Raw genomic sequence first — 23,604 nt, 5'->3', positions numbered from 1 at the left:
CCAATTTCTGGGAACATCTTGCATTATCCCGATTTTGGGTGAGTCTCTGACCTCCAACCCTGGGAACTGAGCTGTAGGGATTATAAATTTGCATTTCCAGTGGTCCCAGACGCGCCCTTGCATAGCTCAGTGTGGAGCGCTCCCTAATTCTGGGACTGCCTGTGGCAAGGACTGAGGATGCCAGGCTCTCTACCATGATGCTCTAGTAGGTCTCTCTTGGAGCTTCAGACCTTCGAAGCTGGCATATTCTCCGAGGAAACCAGGCAGATTTCTAGCAAAGGCTTCTCAATGATTAATCAGAAGACCTTAGATACTGGCACGTTCCTACTAAATATTTGGATAGGCAAACTGACAACATGCAGTGCCAGATAATTCTAGGCTAGATGTTGTTAATACTGTTTCCAACTCTGCTCTTTTTTGATAGTGGTTTCGGTGGTGAGGACATTTCTGCTGGGCACTAGTAGTGTACCAGCAGCTCTGATCATCAGTGGTTTGTGGTCTTGAAAATATGCCTTGGTGGAGCTTAATCGTCTTAGCTTATCAAAAGAAAAGAGAAGATGCAATTTAATTGTGGTCTGTAAGTGCCAAGACATGAAGGGGAAACTCAGTGCTATAGTAATGTTTTAACTGGAAGACAAAAGCCACAGAGGTTGAGCAACTAGAAGTTTAAACAATAAAATCTAAATTATGGGAAAAGTGCAAATATTTAACTTTAAAGGTCTTTAAGCATGCAAATAGCTAGTAGACACCATAAATCCCCTGTCACTTTGAGCCTTTCAGCTGAAATTCCTTGTCTTTTAGAATACTGTAGTTCAGCAAATACATTACTGTGTTGGATGGAGGAATCGCTGTGTTAAAATTGTGTGATCTCTTTTAAGCAGGTGGTCCATTCTGATCTTAACAGTTTTGAAGCACTCTGTAGGTACGTTATTAAGTGGTTGGATGTAAGTGTTAAATTTCAAAGATGTCAGACACTAGTTCTGGTTTTCTTGATGGGATAGAGATTCAGAGTACCCAGTCTGGGTCTCTTCTTTTGTTTCTGAGTTGAAAAAACGAACTCTTCAACAGCTTCCTCCCTCTTTAAAAATACACTATCATGGATGGAACCACACAGTCTAGTGGCCTCAGAAGTCCTCAGCTCTAAYTCTGGGTCTCATACCGTCTTTCCTGGGTCTTAGGCAAAATCTCTCATATTTACTTCAGCATCCCCATGTGTAAAATCAGGCTGGTAACACTTGGTTCAGAACATTTTTTGTGGGTTCAGATTTCACATCTATCTGCTGAAGGACAAGAATTCTGCATTGCAAAGTCATAGTTTAGGTGTTGCCAAACGTCTATGTATAACTGCTGAAGCATGGGGTAAATCAAAGCAGGGGACGCTTCGTTATGTTAAGCCTTTAATTGGAACTTTGGCTACTTTATGGATATCTGGACAACTGCTGAATGGCTTTTATGGAGATGAGTACTTTTCCCAACACACCCCATTTTTAAGTTTCACAATTCTTGTTGTATGCAAAAGTCTGGATAACAAAAAAGGAAAACTTTTGGTCTGAATCTGCATCTTTTTTTTTTTTTAACCTTACTGTAAACTCTATGCTGTGTTGTAGATTTTTTTACATTCATTATCATTGGAATTTAGCCCAGGCTTCATCAAAATATTCTGCCAAATAGAGATTTGTGTCTCAAAAAAAAAAAAATCACAGTGAATTGATAAATGATTGCAGCACTGCAGTATTTCTACAAGAAGTGCAAATATTCCAGAGGTCTTGTTGCGAGCATGTCAATGTATATGTTATAATACTGTTATGACTATTGATCTGCATGTTCCCAAAGAAGTCTTTAATGTTCAAGAACCAAAGTTTTCCTTGCTGTCTAACTCTGCTGAAGTCAATGAAATTGAATTGTCAGAGGGGTTGTATCCAAAGTCGATTTTGTTTCCTCCATTACATTGTAGACTGTGTATATTTTTGGGGTGATCTACCATAATGTAAGGTGCTGTTAAAAGAGAATTTCTGTGCATATGTTGCAGTGTTGATTCTTCTTGAAATCCATTAGAAAGCAGAAGGCTTTGAGTCAGTGTTAAATCATAAATTCATATCTGAAGGTGAGCTAGATGAAGAGGAGTTTCAGAGCTAGACAATTTGGTGTCCTTGTACTTCAGGTTGTGAAGTACAAAGTTTTTGCCTTTAGTGAGGCAGGGTCTCAGGAAAGCCAAGTTCGGTATCTTTGTGAAAAACAACTTGTGCTACCAGGAGTCATTGGTATCACTTCAAAACGTTCAGCAACCCAGGTTAGTAGAAACACGTAAGTTGGTTCTGGAGATTGTTTCTCCTGTTTTCCTTAGGTGTATGCACATCCACTCATTTTAGTGGTATTACTCTTGCCTTACAGCAGTGTAAGCAAGAAGAATCATGCCAGATCTCCCCTACATCTTTGTAGAGACTTTAACTATGTAAGTAGCATAAATTTCGAGAATATTAGCTATATTTGTCATTACTGTTGAGAAAATGGAGTCTTTTTTTCCTCTGTTGAATTACAGCTGATATAATACTAGCTGTAGCCTTATAGACTGGTGATCAATTCTATCCTTAAAGGTTGTTTGTTTTTTTTTTTTCCCCCTAGGCACTGTATTTAGAAAAAAAAATAAATGCTTTATCTGGAAATTTCTTGACATTTGAGCAATTGAAACCCTCAATGAAATTAAAGCAAATCATGAAATGTGAAATCTTCTTTGTTTACAAGTGAGAAAACAGCCAGCCTATGTGGCAAATGTGGCTTGCTTTTCTCTCTGATAAATTAGATGACACTTTAAAATGGAAGTGAGAAATGCTTTTTAAAAATACTTTTTCGCATGGGTTTTAAGTATTATTATTTTGTTTTTAGTATTATAATATGTCTGAATACATTTTATTGTTTGGCTTTAAGCTTGTAAATCATTCACTTGGGTAGTTATACTAAATATTTAAATTGTAGTTGTACTAAATTAAAAAAATAATAATTTTCAGTTGTCCCTAATTTTTAAAAAAGGAAAGCTCTAGTTTACATCACTTTTGCCTTAATATTGTCTAATGTGCTAAAGGCTGGTTTGTGGCAGTCTTTTCTCTTTGTTATGATGTATTTTGAGATGTTAGAAGTAATGCAGCAAAAGCAGAGAGAGAAGCAGGTGCCGTTGGACCCATTCCTAGGAGTTACAGGGGCAAAATGTACAGTATCCTGTAGGTTTTCWTATTTAAAAGGGTGTAGACAAGATAAGCCTTGCACCATAGCAGGAGCTTAATTTCACAGTGTTTATATGAATAAGAAAGATTAGCATGAGTTTTGGAAGCGTTAATATATAAGTAGGACAATTTTGGAGCATTTGTTTTATAAATGGGACAAAATGATGATATATTTTTGTTTTGCTTTTCKTGAATGAAAGAAGCTAGAAAATGTATTTTTTTTCTTAAATTACAGTGTTTGGAGTTAATCAGAGAAATAAAGGAGGAGCTGATACTCTCCCCATTGCTTGCAAATTGTAAATTGCAGTTATTCGCAATCATGCTTATGGCTGGTATGGGTTTGTGTGCATAATCAGCTGCTTTTTGAATGCAAGCGCTATTGTTCTGTTTTATTTATGGATTCGCTTGTGATGGGAAAGATGTTACGAACGTCTTCTAGGAGTGCTGAACACCAGCAGGGACCTTGTGTTTGGGGTACACGCAGCCCTCCCAGCTTGTAACAGTGGAAATTCAGATTAAAGAGTCAAAGAGCCCTCAAAATGGTAGGTCGCATTCTGCTTTGTGACTTGGCTGAGCGCGAGCCAGCAAAATTCAGGCCGGAAACGGGCTGAAGGCAAGACCCGAAAGCACTGGGACCCGCCAGGCACCTCCTGTTGATTTTGGCGTTGATTTTTTCCTGATAGGCACGGGTATGTGCCAGGACCGTTAGAGGGGCTGCGCAGGAGACTGGCCCTACATTACTGCCACTGCCGTTCCCCTTGCTGAGTCAATGTGGGCAAGGCTTTCTGTGTCGGCTCTTTTTAAAATTTTTGCTTTTCTCACTCTTCTTCTCTTAATCTGCTCAAATTGCCTGCTTTCTGGGAAGGAAATGGTTCTTCCTGGGCGTTTGTAAATATGCAGTGCTACAGGACTTAAGTCCTTTTGGGGGCCACTGACAACTGCTGTAATACAAATAACAGTAGTTTATCTTCTCTGTGACAGATTTCTTTTCCTTTGCGGTTTTCAGTGAAAGGAGTTTTTTGACTGAAAGCAATAGCCAGGAGCTGAACTTCTAACATCATGCAATTCTTCTTGCTGGATCTCTGTGCAAGTCAGAATGGGGGCTGTCGTGTGAGTAGTAACGGGTTCAGAAACGGGCTGGCTTCTCACCCGTGCGCGCAAAAGTGCGTGGTACTCAGTCTTGCTGCGTAAGTAGACTTCTTTACCTGTGTCTTTTTTTTTTCCTTCCAGTGGGAATTACTATTTTAACTGAATTTCATTAGATCAGTCCCCCCAGCAGATCATAGATCCATTGAGTGTGTGCATCTTGCAGGACGACACCACTCCATGTGCCGCTGCAAACACTTTCTAGACAGGGTTAAAATTTTGCATCAGCTCTCTCAAAATCATAAAATTTTAAATAGGAAGGAAATAAACTGGTTGGTTAGGTACTGTGCGGGGGGCTTTTAATTAAAAGATGTTTAAACCAATTCTCTCAACTGTCAGAGAATCGAATTCATGAATTATGTTTGCTACAGTTGTTGGTTTTTTTCAGTAACACGGTATTTAAGTTCTTTCTGTGCAGTGCCGTAGGGGTAGCTCCTGATGGATTCAAACACAGCTGGCTGAGAACACCGCTAGTGATGGATGAACGATGTCTTTGTTAATGCCCCTGTATACATAAATGATGGGCTTTTCTTTATTTATTTATAAGATGTATCCAATTACACATCTCAGAGCAAATGTCCACCGTTCAGGAAAGCACACAATATTGGCATTAAAAAGACAATCCCTGAAACCAGCAGTCAGTGCATTTTCCTCACTCTCGGGAGAGGGATTGAAATACCCAAAATTCAACAAATTCAACAAATTCAGAACCTTTGGGACTTACTTCTCATCTGTAATAAAGACTGGCTGAACCTCAACCAAGGAAGCCCTTGTCCCTGCTCTGGCTGTACCCAGTGCTGCCTCTAGAAATGCCGCGTGCCAGGTTCACCCAAGATCTCTCTTCATGTGGTCAGGGCAGGCCAGTCCCACTGTAGGGGGCATCAGGTTCAGTGGTGGAGCAGTTATGGCTAGGGTTCTCCAGGCTGTCACCTGCTGGGACATGTTCTGGTGAAGTGAGCTGCAGTCATTATCAGAAGGGAGGAGAATGAATGATTTGCCCTTCATGTAGCTTCAATGTAGATTTTTTCTTTTCTTTTTTTTTTATTTTTACTGTGTATCTGTGTGTGTTTGTACGCATGAGTTGATCCAGTTTAGAACTTGAGATGTTCAGCCAACATTAGAAACTTCATAAGTTATTTCGTTTATTTTATCAAATAGACACAATATACGGTTAGATATATACTGAAATAATTCTTAGCATTTAGCTGCAGAGGAATTAGTCAGGATTAAGGTAGATGTGCTGATAATCAGATAGTTAAACATTTTTAGATTTAAGGTCAGGTTTTCCCTCTTGGTAGATGTCTGTCTCGACTAAAAGTAGGGTAAATGCATACTCAAGGATAGTTACTATAGAATAATGAACGCACTGTAAAGTCATCCCTACTTTTCTTATAGCAACTTATTTATATAGCAGTATCCTAAATTAGAGTTATGGCATAAATTGATATGTAGACAAAACCTAAATCTTCTGATGTAGCAATGATTAGAGGTCTTTGTAGCATCCCGTCAAAGCGTATAATATAACACCCAAGAAGGTATAATTTTCACCTTCATAGCTGCTAATCATTTGGATAGTCTCAAGTAATATGGGACTAGGTGAAGTAGTCAGGATCACCATGAAATTCTGAGTCAATAGAGTTGCCACTGATAGAGGGATGCTTACCTTGGTGACCTGCTTTCCCCTGGCCAGTCCCCAATTCCTAATGCAAAAACGTTATAATTGGAAAGAAGCAGTTGAGCTAAGATGGGTTTGCAGTTTTCCCTGGGGTGGTCCATGCTTGACTTCACCATTCTTCACCATTCTACCGTGGTGCTAGCCCAGCACCTCATTACGCCCTTTTGCAGGGGCTGTGGGGAGGAGGCATGCCTCGTTCTTTGGATTTAGTCACTGCAAAGTTCAGTGAACATGTTTGTTTCTCGTTCTGCCTTGCTGGCTGATTTTCAGTGTTTTTGTCTTGGATTTGGTGCTTCTGCAAGAATTTATATTTGCAACAAGGTTTAGCAAGACAGAATTGCAACTACTAGGCAAATCATTTAGACTTCAGTTTGGTTTTTGGGAACAGGCTTACTAGTTATTTTTCACTGGTTTCTGTGCTATTATGTTGTTGTGATAATCTTGGTAGGGATCTGTCACTCTGTGTTGCTATAATTGAAACTTGTTTTCCCTGAGGAATCACTCTGTTGTTTCTTTTATTTGTTTATTGACATTGACAGAGATCCTAATGGCTTTTAAAACCCAATTTGTGCATCACTGAATATCCTCCAAAGAGGAAAATAAAATTAAATTTATCAGCAAAATAGGGTCCTCCATGCAGTGCTTTGGCTGGGTCTTAGACTTCACCTGAGCACCTCACTGTAGGTTTAGAAAGGGCATGGGGAATCTTTGTGAGCTGCGTCTTCTCTTGGCTGCTATTTTTATCTTCAGGGCTTTTGTCATTAAGACACTTAAAAGACTAATTGGCAACAAGCTGTTTAGGGCCCCAGTACAAGTTGACCAACTTTTCTTTTGTGTGAAATAAATTATCTTTAGCTTTTACTAAAGCTGAAGAGAAGATAACAAAATAATAACCGTAGTAAAATCCCCCTTTTGGAGATGGTGTACTCCATTTTAGGACTTACAGCATCATAGATTATGGTAATTAGTGTTTAGATACATTTTTTATATGAGATATATATGGTATCAAGGTATTTATGGATTTCTTTAGCTTTAAGCCTTTAAAGAATTTCAGTGAGCTCACTTAGATTACTCATGTTTAAATATCTTGCTGAATTGTGGTTATGGATAGATGTATGGCTTGTTGTATGGCATGCTCCAGAAGAGCACGCACACAAGTAAATGACAGGGCACAAGACCGCAATTCAGGAGGGTGGGATGGAAGGGTGGATTTCTTAAAAGACTAAGGAATGCAGAGTGATTTATTTTTTAATACCCACGAAACTATGATTTTGCATTGGATGAAGATTCAGATAGATTTTGAAATGACTTGGACCATCTCTAATTACCTTTTGACACACTTTCTTGTCATTCAGGCGTGTAGAGATTGCCCAGATTTCAGTGAATCCTGATTGTGAACGTCATGAGGAGATAATTTTGGAAAACACTGCTGATTTTAAAGGTTATCTGTCAGTATATACAGCTGTGATCCAAACCAAGCTGACCTCAAACAAGAGCTGTAATGTAATAACACTCTGCCTTTCTTATTGTATACCTCTTTGCAAATCTTCATGACTTTGATAGCACTATAATAATAATAGAACTGCAATATTTGTATTTCCTCTTCTCATGAAGTGTTCTGATGTGCCTTGGAATGGTGGGTGATTAGTTTTATCTTCATTTTTACAGTAGGTAAATTACATGTGCAGAGAGAGAGCCCAGACCATCTGACTCCCACTTCCTTGTTCTCGTTGCTTGGTTCAGTAGTGCAAATCCCGACAATATGCACTTTCAGTCTGACCTATATCTTGTATTGCATTGCAGTGCCAAGAACAAGGATTTTGGCTACCGGTGGCGCATCCCACAATAAAAAGATCCTGCAGGTAAGTACAAAATTAAATCAGTTGCACTGGACTCAGTCTTCTGTGTAGTTTTATTTTGATGTACTGAATCCAAAACACTACAGCTGCACAGGAGAATATGGTTATTGGATTGTGAGTCTGCTTCAGGTCTTTGGGGTTTTGCTGAGGTTTAGTGTGGAGAGCGTTAGCCTAATGTTAATTTCGCGTTGGACTTTCTAGTTTTTTACAGTTGACTAGTTTTATGTGTATCTGAAACACTGGTGATTTCCAAACCAAATCGCTTTTGTCAAATCAATCAACAAAAAAACCAAGCAGAGACTTGATAAGATACTTGGGATTTTTGTTGTTTTTGTCATTAAGATCAGGTTAGACCATAGATTTAAATTGGAGAAGGGTTATACTGATGCTGAACCCTCCCCCCCCCCCCCCCCCCCAAAAAAAAAAGAAAGCTTTCCCTGTTGTTTTGATTGTCTGTTACCAATTAGCATTACACCACATATTGGGCAGGAGTCTACGCTTCTGCACAGTCTGTCCTCCCTCTTCCCACCCTCCTCTGCTCCTGCATCCAGCCCTGGTTAAGATCCTCACAACAGAGTACCTCATGCTCTCCGTTTCTGCACTGTGGCCCCATCCTGAAGGTCCCTTCCAGGGATGGGAAAGTTGTCCAGTTTCTACGGCCCATTTATTTGTCAGTCTCCCTTTTGAAATCATTCAGAAGAATGGCAGTTGTATTTGAGTTGTGGGCATGTGCCCACCAACGACGGATCTGAAAGGTTTTTTACCTCCCAGTAGAGGGAAACGCTTTGAGATTTCGCAAAGCCTTGCTGACGGTGAGAGGCCTCTCACCAAGCTTTTGCCATCAAAGAGGCATCTGAGTTGGGGTTCATCTTGTATGAATTCACTTTTCTGTGCTGTGATATCTGTATGTGATCTTTCATTTAAAATCCTACAGTAGTCAGTAGATACCTAGTCAGTTATAGTGCAAAGGAAGCCGATTGATGATTTACTGTATCAAGTACAGATATCTCCCTTCAGGTGAGCTGAAGAGCTTTCTAGACTCCACTGACTGTATTGACCGACCTTTCCATTGTCTACAGTGGGGCCTTAGACACTGAGCTTGGAGATAGATGTTTATACCAAAAGGTACCTGTCTTAATTTTGGGCTGAATCGTCACATTGAAGTTGGTCAAGATAGGGAGAATTGCTTTCTGGAGATGCCAGTCCCTTTCCACCAGCTACAGAGGGAGTCTAGCCGCCAGCCCGCACGCCATATTCCTTGAGGACTGAAATTGTATGAAATGAATGTCATCTGTGCTTCAAAACCTGAGCTGGAATGAATGGAGATCAAAAAGCACAGAGCAAAAAGTTCTCCTTCTCCTAAGTCATTTGAAACGCCTGTTTGTATCAGCTGTAGAGCTGATTGGGACAGAACAAATTTGACATGTGTTGTCTGTAGATACCACTTTTCTCCATCTGCTTGGGTTATTTTGCTCGGTTTTCTCCACCTGCTTTTGGTTATTTTGCTTGATTTTGGAAAAGTTAACAGATAGGTTTATCGATTAAAACATTGATCCCTATTGGAGTATAAGAATAAGAAGTATAAGACTAAGACTAAGAATATGTAAAGCATATATATAAGACTAAGAGTATGTCAAGAAAGAGATTGAATTAATAGATGGATGTGTTTTTAAGGCTGTATATCCAGCTGAGGTGCTAGGAGGATCTCCTTGCTATGGAATGAAAGCAGTGAACTGAATGTTTTTGTAACATGTAATTCTGAAGTGCACAGAGCTGAAAAATTGTGGTGATGAGAAAGTGACTGCTCTAGTACTTGCTGTTCAAGTGTAACAATAGAGCTGCTTTAAAACTCATTAGAAGTGTCTTAAAATAATATGATCAATACAGTGTCATCCACTTAATTCAATTGCTGGTTAATTGGATCCTCCTTTTTAATTTAATCAAAACCTCAGAAACCATATCAGTTGCATGAAAAATAACAGTTTCCACCCCTTATCATGGTCAGTTTTGGATAATTTGTTCCAGAGCTACAAAAGACTATCATTTAATTAATCAACATTCAGTAACTCCTATATTTTACACAGCAAAAGAAGCAACTTAGGAAAATCTGTTAAAAAAAATACAGCCATAGTAGGACAGCTCTCCCCCTATTCTGGGAAGCTTTATAGAACATATGTGGTGCCTGATTAATGACCACATGAATCATGGTGAAATATTTTTGACAGTAAAACCTCTAACAGTTGCTTTTAAAATTATTCATGAGAAAAATCACAGTTTCAAATGATTTACTAAATATACGAACTTCAGAATAATCTCAATTTGATAGTCATGTGATGCAAAAGGTAGTTATTATTTACTTAGAGTATTACAGTCTGTATTAACATTCAGTATACACTGGCGCTGCATTGTATAAGGCTCTGCAGTGATGCGAAACAAAAGACCTCTGTTGTCCAAAGGAATTCACAATTCAAGCATAAGACAAGAAACACCTAATAGAGATGAAGAAACGGATGGGGAATGTGATGAGACAATACAATATTATTGGCTAGCAGCATGAGCTGTGGAACCAGCACTCTACGACCTTCTCATTTCCAGAGGGCTTTTTAATAGATACCGTGATTAATTTTCCATTTGTCCTCTAGCACTGAAGCTCATATATTGCTCAATGCTTGCTTGCAAACAAAAGTTAGACAATACTTCCTTGGCAATATTATCAAAGAGAGTGTGTTAAATGTGTACGCTCAGGCTTTCATTGGATTCTAATTAAAAACTAGCCACTTTAGTTCAAAATCATCTGGATGAGTAATAGTCAAACGTTTGGATTTATAGATTCCCAAAATTCTCAGATGGAGAGGCAAAATCCTTCTAAAATGTCACATACTGTTTTTTCTATGGCATATATAAATTAAATTCCTTAGTCATCTTGTATGAAGCCCTTGGGCCCGTGATCAGGGGGGCTGTAAATCCCTGGCTCAGGGTTGCAAGTCCCTTATCTGAATGGTTTGAATTCTTGGACACTGTGGCCTTATTTTAGACTCTCTTATACTGATGTGAGTCAGGTGATGCACTGTTGCCTTTAATTAAAGTAATAAAACCAGCACAAGTTAAATCTGAATTGTTACCTACTTCTTTTCTTATTCAGCGTGATGGGCACCTGCAGTCCTAGAGCTGATGAAACCAGAATGTCTAATTTATTGGAAATCAGTTTGTTGACAATGTTTTCAGCAAAGAGTTCTCAAGCCTCCTGTGTCCCTAAACCTCCCACTTCCTTATCCAAATACATCTTCATTTTTCCCCTCCAGTATCTGTTTTCCTAAACCTACACTGTGGGGAAGAGTGCATATATTCATAAACATGAGACGGCTGGTGTAGATTTCAATGCAGTGGGTGGTATGATGTGTGGTGGAATAAATTTAGTATCTGTTGGATATCAAAACAAATTCTTTGCCTGTACCATTTTCTTTGTATTGCTCAAACCGAGAACAAGCAGACTTGATCTTTTTAGCTAAAGATTCCTGGAATGCAGGAAAGTCCTTAGTAGATGTACAGCCTGTGTGACCAGCTCTGCTAACTCTAACCCTAACGTGATGGGAATGCTGGAGGCAAAGAATACAGGCTTAGACAGTGGCCTTTTATACAGCTGTGACTTTTTCTATATGAAAGCTGAGAATTAGGGAGCCATGATCATGACTGATCCCTCTCTCCTTCCTTCCCACTTGGCTGAGCCATAACTGTGATGAAAGAAAACTGTCACCGCAACTGATTGTGGGTTCCTGAATAGATATCCTTACTCTGTTGTAAGCCTTTGGCATGGGCTGGTTGTCTGGGCTTATGAGGGAGATGATAGCTAAATTCAGAATCCTCTGAACTTGTAATAAAAGAATGGTACCCAGGAGATCTGGAGAGAAATGGGGCTTCATTTCCCTGCTGCAGTTACATCTCTAGGTCAGATTTACCAATATTCTGTTGTATGACAAGGTTCAGGACTCTTTGCCTTTGGTGCCTTTTTTAGTGTGTGCCCAAATGCTTAGCTAGAGCGTACAGTAGTCATTTGTTTTCCCAAGCAGCGGTAGGGAATTGCTTACTCCTTGTCTTTCATGCACATGCGTAACTGATGCTTTGATACTTCTCAGGTCCTGTCTGACGTGTTCAACGCACCAGTGTACACTATCGATACTGCCAACTCTGCTTGTTTAGGAAGTGCTTACAGAGCAATTCATGGTAAGACTGTAAGGAGAAACTTTTGAGCAGTGTGGGCATTTAATTGCAGTTGGTTAATACTTGGGATTAACGTTACTGAAAATGAGGAGAGAACAAAGCAGTGTGGATCTGACTGAAGGGTCACTGAAGTCAAAGGCAGGGTTTGCACTTATGTTGGTATGCTTGGATCAAGCCTAAGGATAGCATTGAGTTTATAATTCAAATCTGGTGGCTGCTTCTCAACCAAGGGTAGGATCTGGAAACAGCTGAGATCGGCAGGGGAGGGTCTAGGACCTTAATGTGTTATGTTGCTGCCTCCAGGTAGCTTTTTCTGGGGAAGAATACAGCCAGCTGAAGGTGTCAACTTACCCCGCTGCCACAGTTTGTGGACCATGATGTAAACTGGATCATTGAAATGGTCAAACCAAACGATAAATCCTGACAGAGAGGATTAGAGAAGGCAGGGTAGACAAGTCCAGTAATAATGATGACTAAGTAAATATCATTAAACCTATATCTATCTTAGAGCTTTTAAACATCAAGATAAAGGATGTGCAAGCTGTGCTGGACTCCATACTCAAGCTGTGTGCACTTTGTTTCATAAAAGCATAAATCTTGGGATATTCTTAGGTTGTCCAGTCATTTTGTTTGTTATACGACATCACTCAGTGTAATACAACAGTCAAAGTTCCAGATTTAAAGTATTACTTAACTTATATTTATTAATGCACGCGGTTGTATGTTGAGGGTGAACTCTCAGCCATTTAATAGAGTTGAATCCCAGGCAATACATTTTATTCAGGTATTTTGAAACAGTTTCTGTAATACCTTGCTGCTAAACAAATTCAGGAATGTGGATCATATTTTGAAGTCCTTTGTTAGGCCAACTTTTGTTAGCCTCAGTTATTCTGAATAAAACCTTAGGATTTGGCCTTTTAAAGAGGGATAGCTTCCATACAAGTTCATGTAAGATCATGGCACTGCAACAAGCACGAAAAAGATAACATCAGTCATCAGAAAAAATCAGCCAAGTTTTAATTTTAGAAGCCAATTCTGCTGTCACATTATAGCTTCTGAAGGCTGCATGCTCTCCTGCATTTGAAAGTAGCACAGAAAATTGCACAGCCAAGACATCGAGTCAGTGTGTTTAACACACAGAGCATGCTCTTCTCTTTATTTCCAGAAGAGATGCAAGGGCCCCATCAGGCAAAGTATGCTTTTGCAGGACAGTGGAAACAGTGCTGTTAGATTATCGGTGCATTTGCAGCCATGGTGAGAACGTTTTTACACCTTGGGGACCAAATCTCCAAACTTTTTCTCTTTTTACTCAAACTCTGCCTACTGCTTCAGAAGCCACCAGCTTTCCAGTCCATAATGCTACAGGCAAATTCCTTGTCCGTGAATACATGTGAAACTTGGGGCCTTCGTTAAAATTTGTGCAGTTACTTCATGTGGTCGGAAGATGTGAATTCCCTCTGCCAGTTTGGCATATGCCACCTCGGGGCTTGGTTGACAGAGCATCCGAGGGAAGATTTCGGCTGCCAGGCTGAGCGAGGGACTCCTTAGCTYGGGTGCTCTGCCAGCGGAGCCCCAGAGGCTTGCTGCCTGCGTTTCGAAATGGCATTTTTGATTGATGCCTTGAGCTGACTTTCTCTTGGCCGAGCAAAGGAATTGAGTAAAAGTGAAAACCTGCTAATATAAATGAAATAACGATGGCAAGGACGCCTTAATAACATTACAGGGTATATCTGCCAGTAGAGTATTCCACAGCTAGCCTGGGGTTCTTGGCAGGAGTAACAAGGAACTCCTGAAACGCAAAGCAAAATGCTGTAGTAGTGGGATTCCCCTATTATTCTGCTTCCTTATATATCAATATGTTTAATGATGATTTGCAGCATATTTTCTTGATGCTGTTTTTGCTTCTTTTCCTTTTTTTTTTTGTTTAGTCACATTTTGTCCTTGAATCCCTTGCATCCACATATTTTTGCTGCTGTTTACTGTATTATTGTAACCATAAATAATTACTGATATTGTTGAATAGCATTTTTGCTGCCTGCCTATTCTCCAGGGTCTGAACTGAGTGATTGGCAAAAACTCAGTCTCAGAGCCCCCACTTCCCGGACTAGTGCATTGGAATGTAAGATCTTTGGCCATTTATCCTTCAATCCTGAATGCTGACCTGACCAGGGAGAATCAATATAATGTATTAATTTGCCAGGGAGTCCAGGCACATCCCTCATCTTGCTTTTTGCATTGATCAGGATTGTGATTCTCATTGCAGGGCTTGTGGCTGAGACCGGTGTGTCCTTGGCTGATGTTGTGAAATTAGCACCAGAACCTAGACTGGCTGTTACACCAACCACTGGGGTTGAAGAGGTGAGTAAGCCTGAGAATGCCATTTTTCTTTTCCTTTCTTCTGCTTCAAAATGCAGTGGTTTACTAATTTTTCTAGTGGTTTATTAATTTTTCTAACAAAATAGATTAACTTAAGAAACACTTTGTTAACTCAGTTCTTGGTCCTTGGTGTAAAGATTGATTTTGGGGAGATCTCTAATGTTGTAATAATATAATATCTGAATGATCACTCCATCCAAATCTGAGAGAGTGAATTTTCCGAGTTGGATGTGATCAGAGAGGCAAAATCTATTCCTTGAGGAACAGAGTAGGTTACAAAATAGGTTGAATTTGGACACAGGTCAGTCAGGTTGTCACTGACAATATTGACAAAATAGTTTTCACTTGCTTACAGCAAGCAGCATGAAAGAAAGTGTGGTGACAGTATTTTTCCCCTTTTGGAAAACACCCCAAAAATCCCTTCCAGCCTGATCTTAAACAGTGATCAGCAATTGTACATCTTCACTCACAGCTCTCAGTTGGAACTGCTGAAAGAGTGACAGCTAGGACGATTGTATAGGCACAATTCTTCAGTACCATGTCCATCCTGGAAATGTCAGCCTACCTAAAGGTGAAGCTTGTGCTTTATAGGGCCACGTGGATAAAGCAAAACAATTATTCATCACAGTTAGTCATTATTGCTAACAACACGGTTCCAGCCCATGTAAAACTAAGGAGGGAATTTGTCTCAGGGCCTCCAGTGCAACCCTGCACCTCTCGCGGTCAAGTTCCAAAGGCTTTTGTTTACTACAGCTTCTGAAGTGTAGTGCCAGGTAATAAATTAGCAATATAATGTAGCTAGAATCCTAGAGAATGCAGACTTGAATAACCAAAGGTAAATCTAACTCCGTCTTCAGCTGTGTAGAAAACTTCTTTTACATCAACACAGTGTTGCACTCTGTGTATGAGATTTGGGTATGCCTTAACTGCAGGCATCAAGGTTTTAAAGCTTTTATTTAAACTGGGAAATTAATGATCTGCCAAAACTACTAACTCCGAGCTACATGTGTAGTGGAGCACCAGATATCATCATGAGTAATAATAGAAATGATCATGCTGCATTGTGCCTGCCAGCATATTATTTAATTATTAACTGAGATGGAGGAGCTCAGTAATCGAATAGAAGTCCCCTTCAGAAATATTAAGACATTGAATAATTTAAACTTGATTGATCTGATCTCATTTACTCAACCTTCCCCCTCATTTTAAAAGATAAAATAATTAACAGCAATGGCCTGTGTCATGTGTGTTGCCTCTGAAGCCTGCTGTGGGGAATACACTTTGGGAGCAGTTCCCCGGTGTCTTGATTCAAGCCCACACGCTGCCTTGTTTCCCCCCAAAATGCTTGCTGCCGGAAAGCTGGCAGGCTGGCTTGCGTGGAGGTGGCGAGCGCTCAGAGACCTGCCTTTGACCCCCCAGGGCTGCTTCAGCTGTAAAACTCCAGGGCAAGGAGCAGAGCTGCACGTACCTTGCACCCCTGCAGGGGCCAGGCTGGGCTAACTGGAAGGATCAGTGGGGAATTCATTTACCTCTTCCTATTTTAGTGTCTGCATAAAATGGCCTGGAAGCCAGAAGAGTTAATTATTTCCCTCTCAATACTTTTCTTCTCTTTTTCCACTTGGTTAGACCTGGCTCTCATAGCACATCTTTTTATTGGTTTTAAATGATGTACAGCAGTGAATTATTGCCCTGATAGATACAAGTGAACGATAGAGAAGGTAGTGGTCAAACAGCATGTGAAGGAATAAAGATTCCTGCGCTTTAGCTTAGCTTGCCAGCTTCGTTCCATTAAAAGCAGCTTCTTGCAATTAAAAATTCCACACCATTTTTTTTTTCTTTCTGTCTTACAATTTTACAGTTGGTGGTGGATTCCCTGGCTAGTTTCATGGCTGTGAAACTGCAGAAAGCCAGAGGGCTTGTCAGTAATACAGCGTGTTAGCATGAACAGTGCAGTAAAAATTCATAATGTGATGAGTCAGTTTGATTCTGTTTTTTACAGGGCTGCATCTCCCTGTCCATCCAATTTCATTCTGTTGAGTTTAGAGGCTTTCACTTAAATGACGGTTCTTTTTATAAACTTCAAAGTCATCCTGAGGTTAAATTCTGTCTTGCTGAGGAGCTCTTCTGAAAGAGTCTGGCTAACCAATGTGAAATTGTCCGGACCATCTCCCTACATTTTTTGGACTGCTAGAGCTAAAACTTGGCATGGTGTTAAAAAAAATAAAAAAAAGTCAAAGTCCAACAATCTGGTCTGTTTTTTTTCCTTTTTTCCTGGTACAGGTTGGAGGCAACACATGCTAGATCATTGAAGGGAGGAAGACCTCCTACGGACAGAGGTTAAACACTACAGTTTGTAGCTTCAGCTTGAATGCCAAGGCTTATGCATGCAGTACAGCTTTTCAGGAACTGAAAATATATTTTTACTCATGTGTTTCTTTGATTGCTAAAGGATTATTCATGATGCTGAGTGTGAATTCGAAAGGAAAAGGCAGAGCACACAAAACAACTCTTCCAGTTGAGATTTAGTGCAACTTTTGTGTTCAATTAAGCTGATGAGCAGGTAAAATAGAGTAAAGTCACAAGATGGGAAGCACAGTGCTTGTGACAGGTGAGGAGTCAGTGAAAACTAAAGTCCCATTAGTTGTGACTTCTCTGGTAAAAATGTGACTTTATGCTGTAGCAGACCATGCTGACTGGAAGAGGCCATTTCAAAAAGGATAAGTCCCTCTCTGTGGCTAAGACCCTGACCTCTTAGTTGATCCTGATTTCACAGTAAATTTGTAGGGTGGATGGTTTACCCAGCTTGAGCTTATTTCTAATGCAGTAGATGCCAAAATAGGTCATAAAGTGGCGATAACCGCTGTGGTGATCATTTTTGGTCACTGCTCAACCCGGCTAGCTGAAGTCAGTCAGCTATGGGTGAACCTGATGAATTCCTCTCCCCTATTTCCAGAATAGCAAAAATTAGAGAGTCATCTCACCTCTTTGGAGCTCCCTCCCGCTTCCCCCCTCTTCCCCAAGGAAAAAAGATTAATCAGAACCACTAAGCATGACAGAAATAACCAGGAGACTTTATAGCAATAAGTATATGTTAACAGACAGTAGGAATCTATTATTATGGCATTAGAATTCAGCTCTATTTTAGTAATCTATTAAAACAGAAATGGTTGGCTTGTTGGTTAATTAAGCAAAAAAGCATGAGAGGGAGCATGATTATCTGGAGTTGATCACTTGTGTTTATACAAGCTGTGTGCCTGTGACATAGTGTCAGATTTATTGTAATATTGTTGTGTAGGGTTTTGTAGGGAGAAGATGGAGTGCAGTTCACTACCTCTGGATATGTAATTTTTAATTGCATTATTGACTCTACTGAGATGTATTAATTCTGCAAAAATTCAAGAAAGGAAAATGTAAGCCTAACAGGTTTTTTTGACTTCGGTGAATTGCCTTGTAGGTATGTGGATTTATAGAAGTGACCCTGTTACCCAGGAAAGTTATAATGACCTTTTTATTGATTTAAAAAAATGATATTTTTGTTGAGTTAGATTTTTTAGAGGGGGAAGGTTGTCTTCTAGAATTGGTTTACATTGGTAATTTAGTGCAAAGTAGGTAATAATAATACAACCATAGAAATATGATAATAAGTATTGATGGGAGTTTGATTAAAGTGATTTGTGTAGCCAATAAAAATTTTATTTTAACCTGTTAAATGGATTAAGATATGCTTACAGAATGAATATGTATAGTAAATAAAGTGCCTGTTTGAGGTGTGGTTCCTTGGAGTTTTCTTCAGGTTATTTCTGGACACTGTCATACTCTTTCTGCATTAAGCATGTTCTTTCTATGTTAAGCAAGGTGAACAGCTGTTTTGAGTTTAAAAATAAAACATCTTAACTTCATTTCTTGCTTTCTTAAGCAAATCTACGACTCGAAAGTTATTTGAGTATGACTGGTTAAAAAACAAAACAAAACTATCAAACCTATTCAAAGTAGCAAGTGTTTGCTAGGACTTGATTAATTTTAGTCTACTCTGACAATCATCATCATCTTTTTCATTTGTAAATTTTGAATTGCTCCAATCACTGGCTGACGTAGCATGGCAGGCGATAGAAGAATCCATGTGCATTGTAACTTAATAGTAGTAATTTGTAGCTAATTTTGCTTGCAGAGAACAGCAAGGGCAATGTCCCATTGCTCTAGACGTTGTACAAAGAAACAGTGAGGCCCGTGTTGAGCTCATAGGCTAGTACCAGGGTGAGCTATAACAGGAGGATGACATATTTGATTCAGAGTAGAGGGCAGGGTACCATTTGTTTGAATGTATTTTCCCGGAAAGGCAGTTTAAGTTTTCCTCTGTTATACTGCAGTGTTAGTCATTAGCATTTTCTTATTTATTTGTAGGACTGTCAGAGTGTGGCCAAATTGTCCCAGGAGTGAAGTTTAGGGTTTGTAAATGAAGCCATCAGAGTACTGCTAATGTTGCAGAGTAGGCTGTAGAGATAAGCAGGAGAAAAGGCCATAATATAGCAAGGACAATTAAATTATGGACAATAATAAGGTTCATGTTGTGATACATGTAATTACTTAAATATCATCATTATGTTAAATATCATGGTCTGATATATTAGGTTTGAGGCTATGACAGAGAGGGAATTTATGTTCCTGAGTTTTTATGCATCACTGAGAGTTCTTTATTCCCTTTGGACCTCAATTATAAAAATAAATTCATATAATTGCCGCAGGAAAAATGCTCCTGGAACCACGTAGGAGGAGTTGTCCAAGGTTCTGTAAACTCAATTCAGTTGCAAGAAATGTGGAGAATAATCTTTCACGAACACAACTGGGTGGGTGCACTTAGGCCACATTCTGAGCTGAGCCAGCTTGGCTTTTTTTTCTGGATATTTCATGGGAACTGCATTGCCTTGGAGCAGAACTTTAGCTGGTGTAAAGCTGCCCTATAAAACACTCCTTATGAAAAGCTTGTACTACTGCTGCGCTTACCAGCCGTGATGTACTGCGAGAATTACGGCCAACTTCCCTAATGAAGAGGAACTTAAAACTTTGTGTTAACCTCTGACCTGGGCTGCTTTTTACACCAAATGAACAGAAAAAAAGAGTATAAGAAACAGTCTTGATTTTTTGTTTGCGTGCTTTCAGACGGGACATAATGCAGCATTCATTTACACTAATGGCTGGGAAGCTTATTGCAAATGCCTGAATTTTGTCAATTAGCCAGCTAAGTGCTTAAGTCCAATAAACAGGAAAAGACAGTGTATCAGTAAATGTAGTTGTTCATTTATTTTGACATGTTTTAATTTAGAGTGATGAATTAACAATAATACTTCTCAGCCTTCTAGTAAATGTGCTGTTGTATATTTTGTAAAAAATACTGCTGGGTAAGTAATACGGAGTCTGTTTTCTCAGTAGCCAAGCTTGGCTCTTACCAATACAGCTCTGTTGTGCTAAATCTTTGTTGAGAAGTGCGTGGGGTTTATCAGATTTACACAATAGCAAAGAAAGAAATAGCAAGGCTTGATTGTAGGTGTTTCAGGGAATAAAGGACCGCTTTTGTTTGACTTACTGATACTCCTAGTATGGCCATAATTGCCTGCTCTGTATTTTGTTTACTCAGATGTGCATATTCAGGAGAAATGGGAACAATAACATTCTCTGGGGACATGAAAAGAATATATACGCACTCCACAGGGAGCCAGGGCACTTGGCTTCACTGAACACCCAAGGCTCCCGTGTAGTCAGTTAAAAATGGCATGATGAGTCTCGTGGCATTTAGCGTTAGCAGTGCTGTATATTTTCTAGCCCCATAAATCTGTGACAGCCTGCATGGATCTTGGTATCAATGCCCTGTAGAGAAGAGAAGTTGGGTCATATACACATTATATGACTTGCCCAAGGTCATTGAATTAGTTCGTTGCAGAGGTAGGAGTGAGTAGGTTTCTGTATTTTAATCGGTTTAAGTTTGATGCACTCTAAGACACTCTGTTAATCACTGAGATGTGTTGAAAAAGCTCTCTGGACAGGACCTTGGCTAGTGAACAGTCTCTGTTTCCATTTTCTGTAGATGCTCCTTCTCTTCTTCCCCTTGGTATACTTAATCTGTTGAAGAAAAGTACTTTAACTGCTGTAGCATCTTGTTGACAAAAGGGAGGCGTTGATCAAAACAGGCTCCTTCTGCAGAATTTATCCATTAAGTCACTCTCACCTGCCACAGTGGATGGTGGAAATGGAAATAGAGAGATAAATCCAGCTTTTGCTGTTCAGGCTGAAGCTATCATTCATGAAGAAGAAAGCACAGAAACTGGGTATTCCTCCGTCAATTGAAACATAAGAACAAAGCACTTTAATTTTTTATTTCATAGATGAGAAAATTGTGCAAACGCTTGACATTTTTTCTTTCATCTGAGAAAATGCGACTGTTATAGAGACTGAGGCTATTGAAGGACTGTACGTGAAACTGTGCAAGAACGACATTGTCTCTTTCTACATGGTTTGCACTTTAAATATCTTCATCCTGAATTTTTCACACGCATGCAGTTATTGGCTGTGGTTCTTATTTGGAAAAGGATAAAATGCATTTAAATGCTGGATCTTACTTATTGATGAAAGCAATAACTCAGTTTGCTGGGTATGATTCATTGTGGCTCTATAACCTTTTTGAACCTGGAGCCAGGAGCGAGACTGCCCTGATTATGAATAACATTGGTGCAGAGGGCTTGTAGACTAGACTGGCGGCCCATAGGATTCATTGCAGCAGGGATGTGACCTTATGCCGTCCTCCTAGGGACAGCTGGCTCTAGGCTGTATCTTGCAGACCCCACACTGGCTCCTGGCAGTCCCCTCTCCAGTGCCAGCAAATGGTTGAAGCTGTCCTGCTATGGCTTGTCAAGCTACTGATTTTATTAGGTGGTCAGTTAAAATTAGAAAGAGGAGATAAGGAAGAGGCTGTATCTTCCAGCTCTAAATGAAGTATAGTTTCATGTTTGAGCCCACAGTAGGGTGAGGCTCTGCTCAGGATTTCTGCGTATGTAGCCAGGTTGCTTACAAGCAGCCGATTTTCTGTGATATCGCTGGCGCTGAATTTGAAACAAGAAGAAGAAAAGAAGGAAAAAAAAAATAGGTAACAAATGGAACAAATCTCAGCTTGGAGCTTGCCCATATCCAAAAACACAGGGCGTATTTGAATCTGGGATTTTGAATACATTTGATTCCACTTCTTATGGCTGTAACAATCATGGATCTAAAAATTTGGGGGAACTCTAGCTGCAGGGTAAGAAAATATGAAAAAGCTACTCAGATTTTCAGCATGGCTGTGGAGAGAAGTTGGCTCCTCCTTGCATCCCAGGGTTAGGATTACGGAGCAAGGAGCCATGCCGTGAAGCAGATCAAAGATGGGAGAAGTCGTGTCTGTGAAAGATGTGAAGGTGAGAAGAAGCAGCTGAAACAGATACAGAAGGACGAGAGGGGCGAGAGAGGGAGTTTGAAGCACGTATTTTAGAAGGCTCTGGTCAGCATATTGGCCAAGGAGGACCTTTTTGACAGTGGTATTTAGCCATACTAGAGGGGGGCAGTGTGCTTATTAGTGAGGCAGAGGAGGAGGATGCAGAGGCAGTGATCCATCCGGAGATAGCAGAGGGAGGCAAGGACAGGAGTTCTGCCTGGGTGATTCGGACAGCTATTACAGAGGGGCATGTCGGACTTGCCGAGGTGACTTTATCAGAGCTGCTTCCTCTGGAAGTAATGACTTCTGCTTATAGCAAGAACACAATCACAATAGGAACAACCTGTGTGTGTCATAAAATTAAGCTGTAAAGGAGATGGTAAAAAGGACTGTGACATTTGAGGAAGGAAGACTCCGCAGCATTTTCTTGAGGAAGTTGAAAAAAACCTCAAACCTTCAGCTGTGTACAAAGATGTTGCATATTTCAGTTCTAAAGATGTTTTTACCTACTGTGTGATTTAAAAATCTAATTTTTCAACCTGGACGTGTTTGTTTCTTTTTCCTTTTTAGCTCTATCGTCCACTTCTGAAGAGATATGCAGAGCTTGAACAGAAGGTGATCTACAACCCAACCTCTTCTTGTCTGGCGAAGTAACAAGCAAACAAAATTTATAAGTCAGCTGAAGAGTGAACTGCCAAGGAGAAGATCAGAAGAGATTTGATCAGAATTTACTGGAGTTGTTTAAAGCATTCTGTTGCATTTCGTGTCTTAAAATAGTATGACGAATAATTTTTAAATGGTTGTTTTTGAGGATGTTGGAAGAAACGTTACTTTAAGATTGAAAATCTGATTAAATAGCATCACATTGTTCTGTGTGTCTTTGACATAAACTTTTCTTGGGTACTTTTCAGGCAGTGCTTGCTGCTTCAGAATAGCTGGAGTCAGGTGCATTGTATATCCGAGTCTATACCCATCTCTACCAGTTTCAGTTCCACGTGTTTAGCATACTGACCTCTCTGCTTACCTATTTAGTACAGTATCTTTATTCTGCAATCTCTCCCACTTAAATCTTTTGAAGCTATCTTTCTGCATGTCTGTAATTTATCTACATTTATATCCTCACCTACATAAAATCCACAAAAAGCATAAGCATACTGACTTAATCCCATCCCATCCCATCAGAGATGTGTGGTGTAAAGGCCAATTACAGTTTATAAATATTCAGTGGAACTGTCAGAGAAGGGGAATTCTTGTTGCATGCCATTATGGAAAATCTGTTGTGTGATGAAACATGATGTGTTTGGATTGTCTAAGTCCGGGAAAGCAGAGATTCTTGTAGATAGGTTGAATTTGGCCTGTGTGATATAGAAACTGTGGCACAATATTTTACTTGACATTAGTTTTGTAAAAAAGAAAAAAGGGGCAAATGTAGAAAATGTTGCGCAGTGTTTCCCTTCTGTAGCAGAAAGCAGAGAGTCGGCTCCATCTGCACGCTGGCTTAGGGTAGTAGTGTTTTCCCTTCCTCCTTCAGGTGTTATGCCATGAAATTCTTTGTTTCATGCTGAGTGCGAGTGCAGAAGAAGAACCCTCCTCCCAACAGGGCATGAAGGTCGCTAGTTATTTATACTGTCAATATGCCATTTCTTTCTTGGAGAT

General features: G+C 39.8%; 1 protein-coding gene across 2 annotated transcripts in view; it reads left to right on the top strand.

Moving 5' to 3' along the window:
• The window catches only part of XYLB (xylulokinase), a 100,142-nt gene extending 77,344 nt beyond the window's left edge, over positions 1-22,798 (top strand). Inside the window, exons 16-19 of one of the 2 annotated variants that reach the window (XM_026091572.1) lie at positions 7,843-7,901; positions 12,032-12,119; positions 14,380-14,474; positions 22,519-22,798. In XM_026091572.1, coding sequence (XP_025947357.1) covers positions 7,843-7,901; positions 12,032-12,119; positions 14,380-14,474; positions 22,519-22,602 — 326 coding nt within the window. In that variant the 3' untranslated portion in view covers positions 22,603-22,798. Of the gene's footprint in view, positions 1-7,842; positions 7,902-12,031; positions 12,120-14,379; positions 14,475-22,518 lie in introns of those variants that run through there. The other variant, XM_026091573.1, reaches the window with a different exon arrangement.
• The last annotated feature ends 806 nt before the right edge of the window (positions 22,799-23,604 follow it).

Source organism: Apteryx rowi, unplaced genomic scaffold (assembly GCF_003343035.1).
Source record: "Apteryx rowi isolate R43461 unplaced genomic scaffold, aptRow1 scaffold_91, whole genome shotgun sequence".
NCBI lineage: Eukaryota > Metazoa > Chordata > Aves > Apterygiformes > Apterygidae > Apteryx > Apteryx rowi.
Note: the sequence above shows the minus strand (reverse complement) of the source record. Positions and strands in the feature narration are given on the sequence as shown.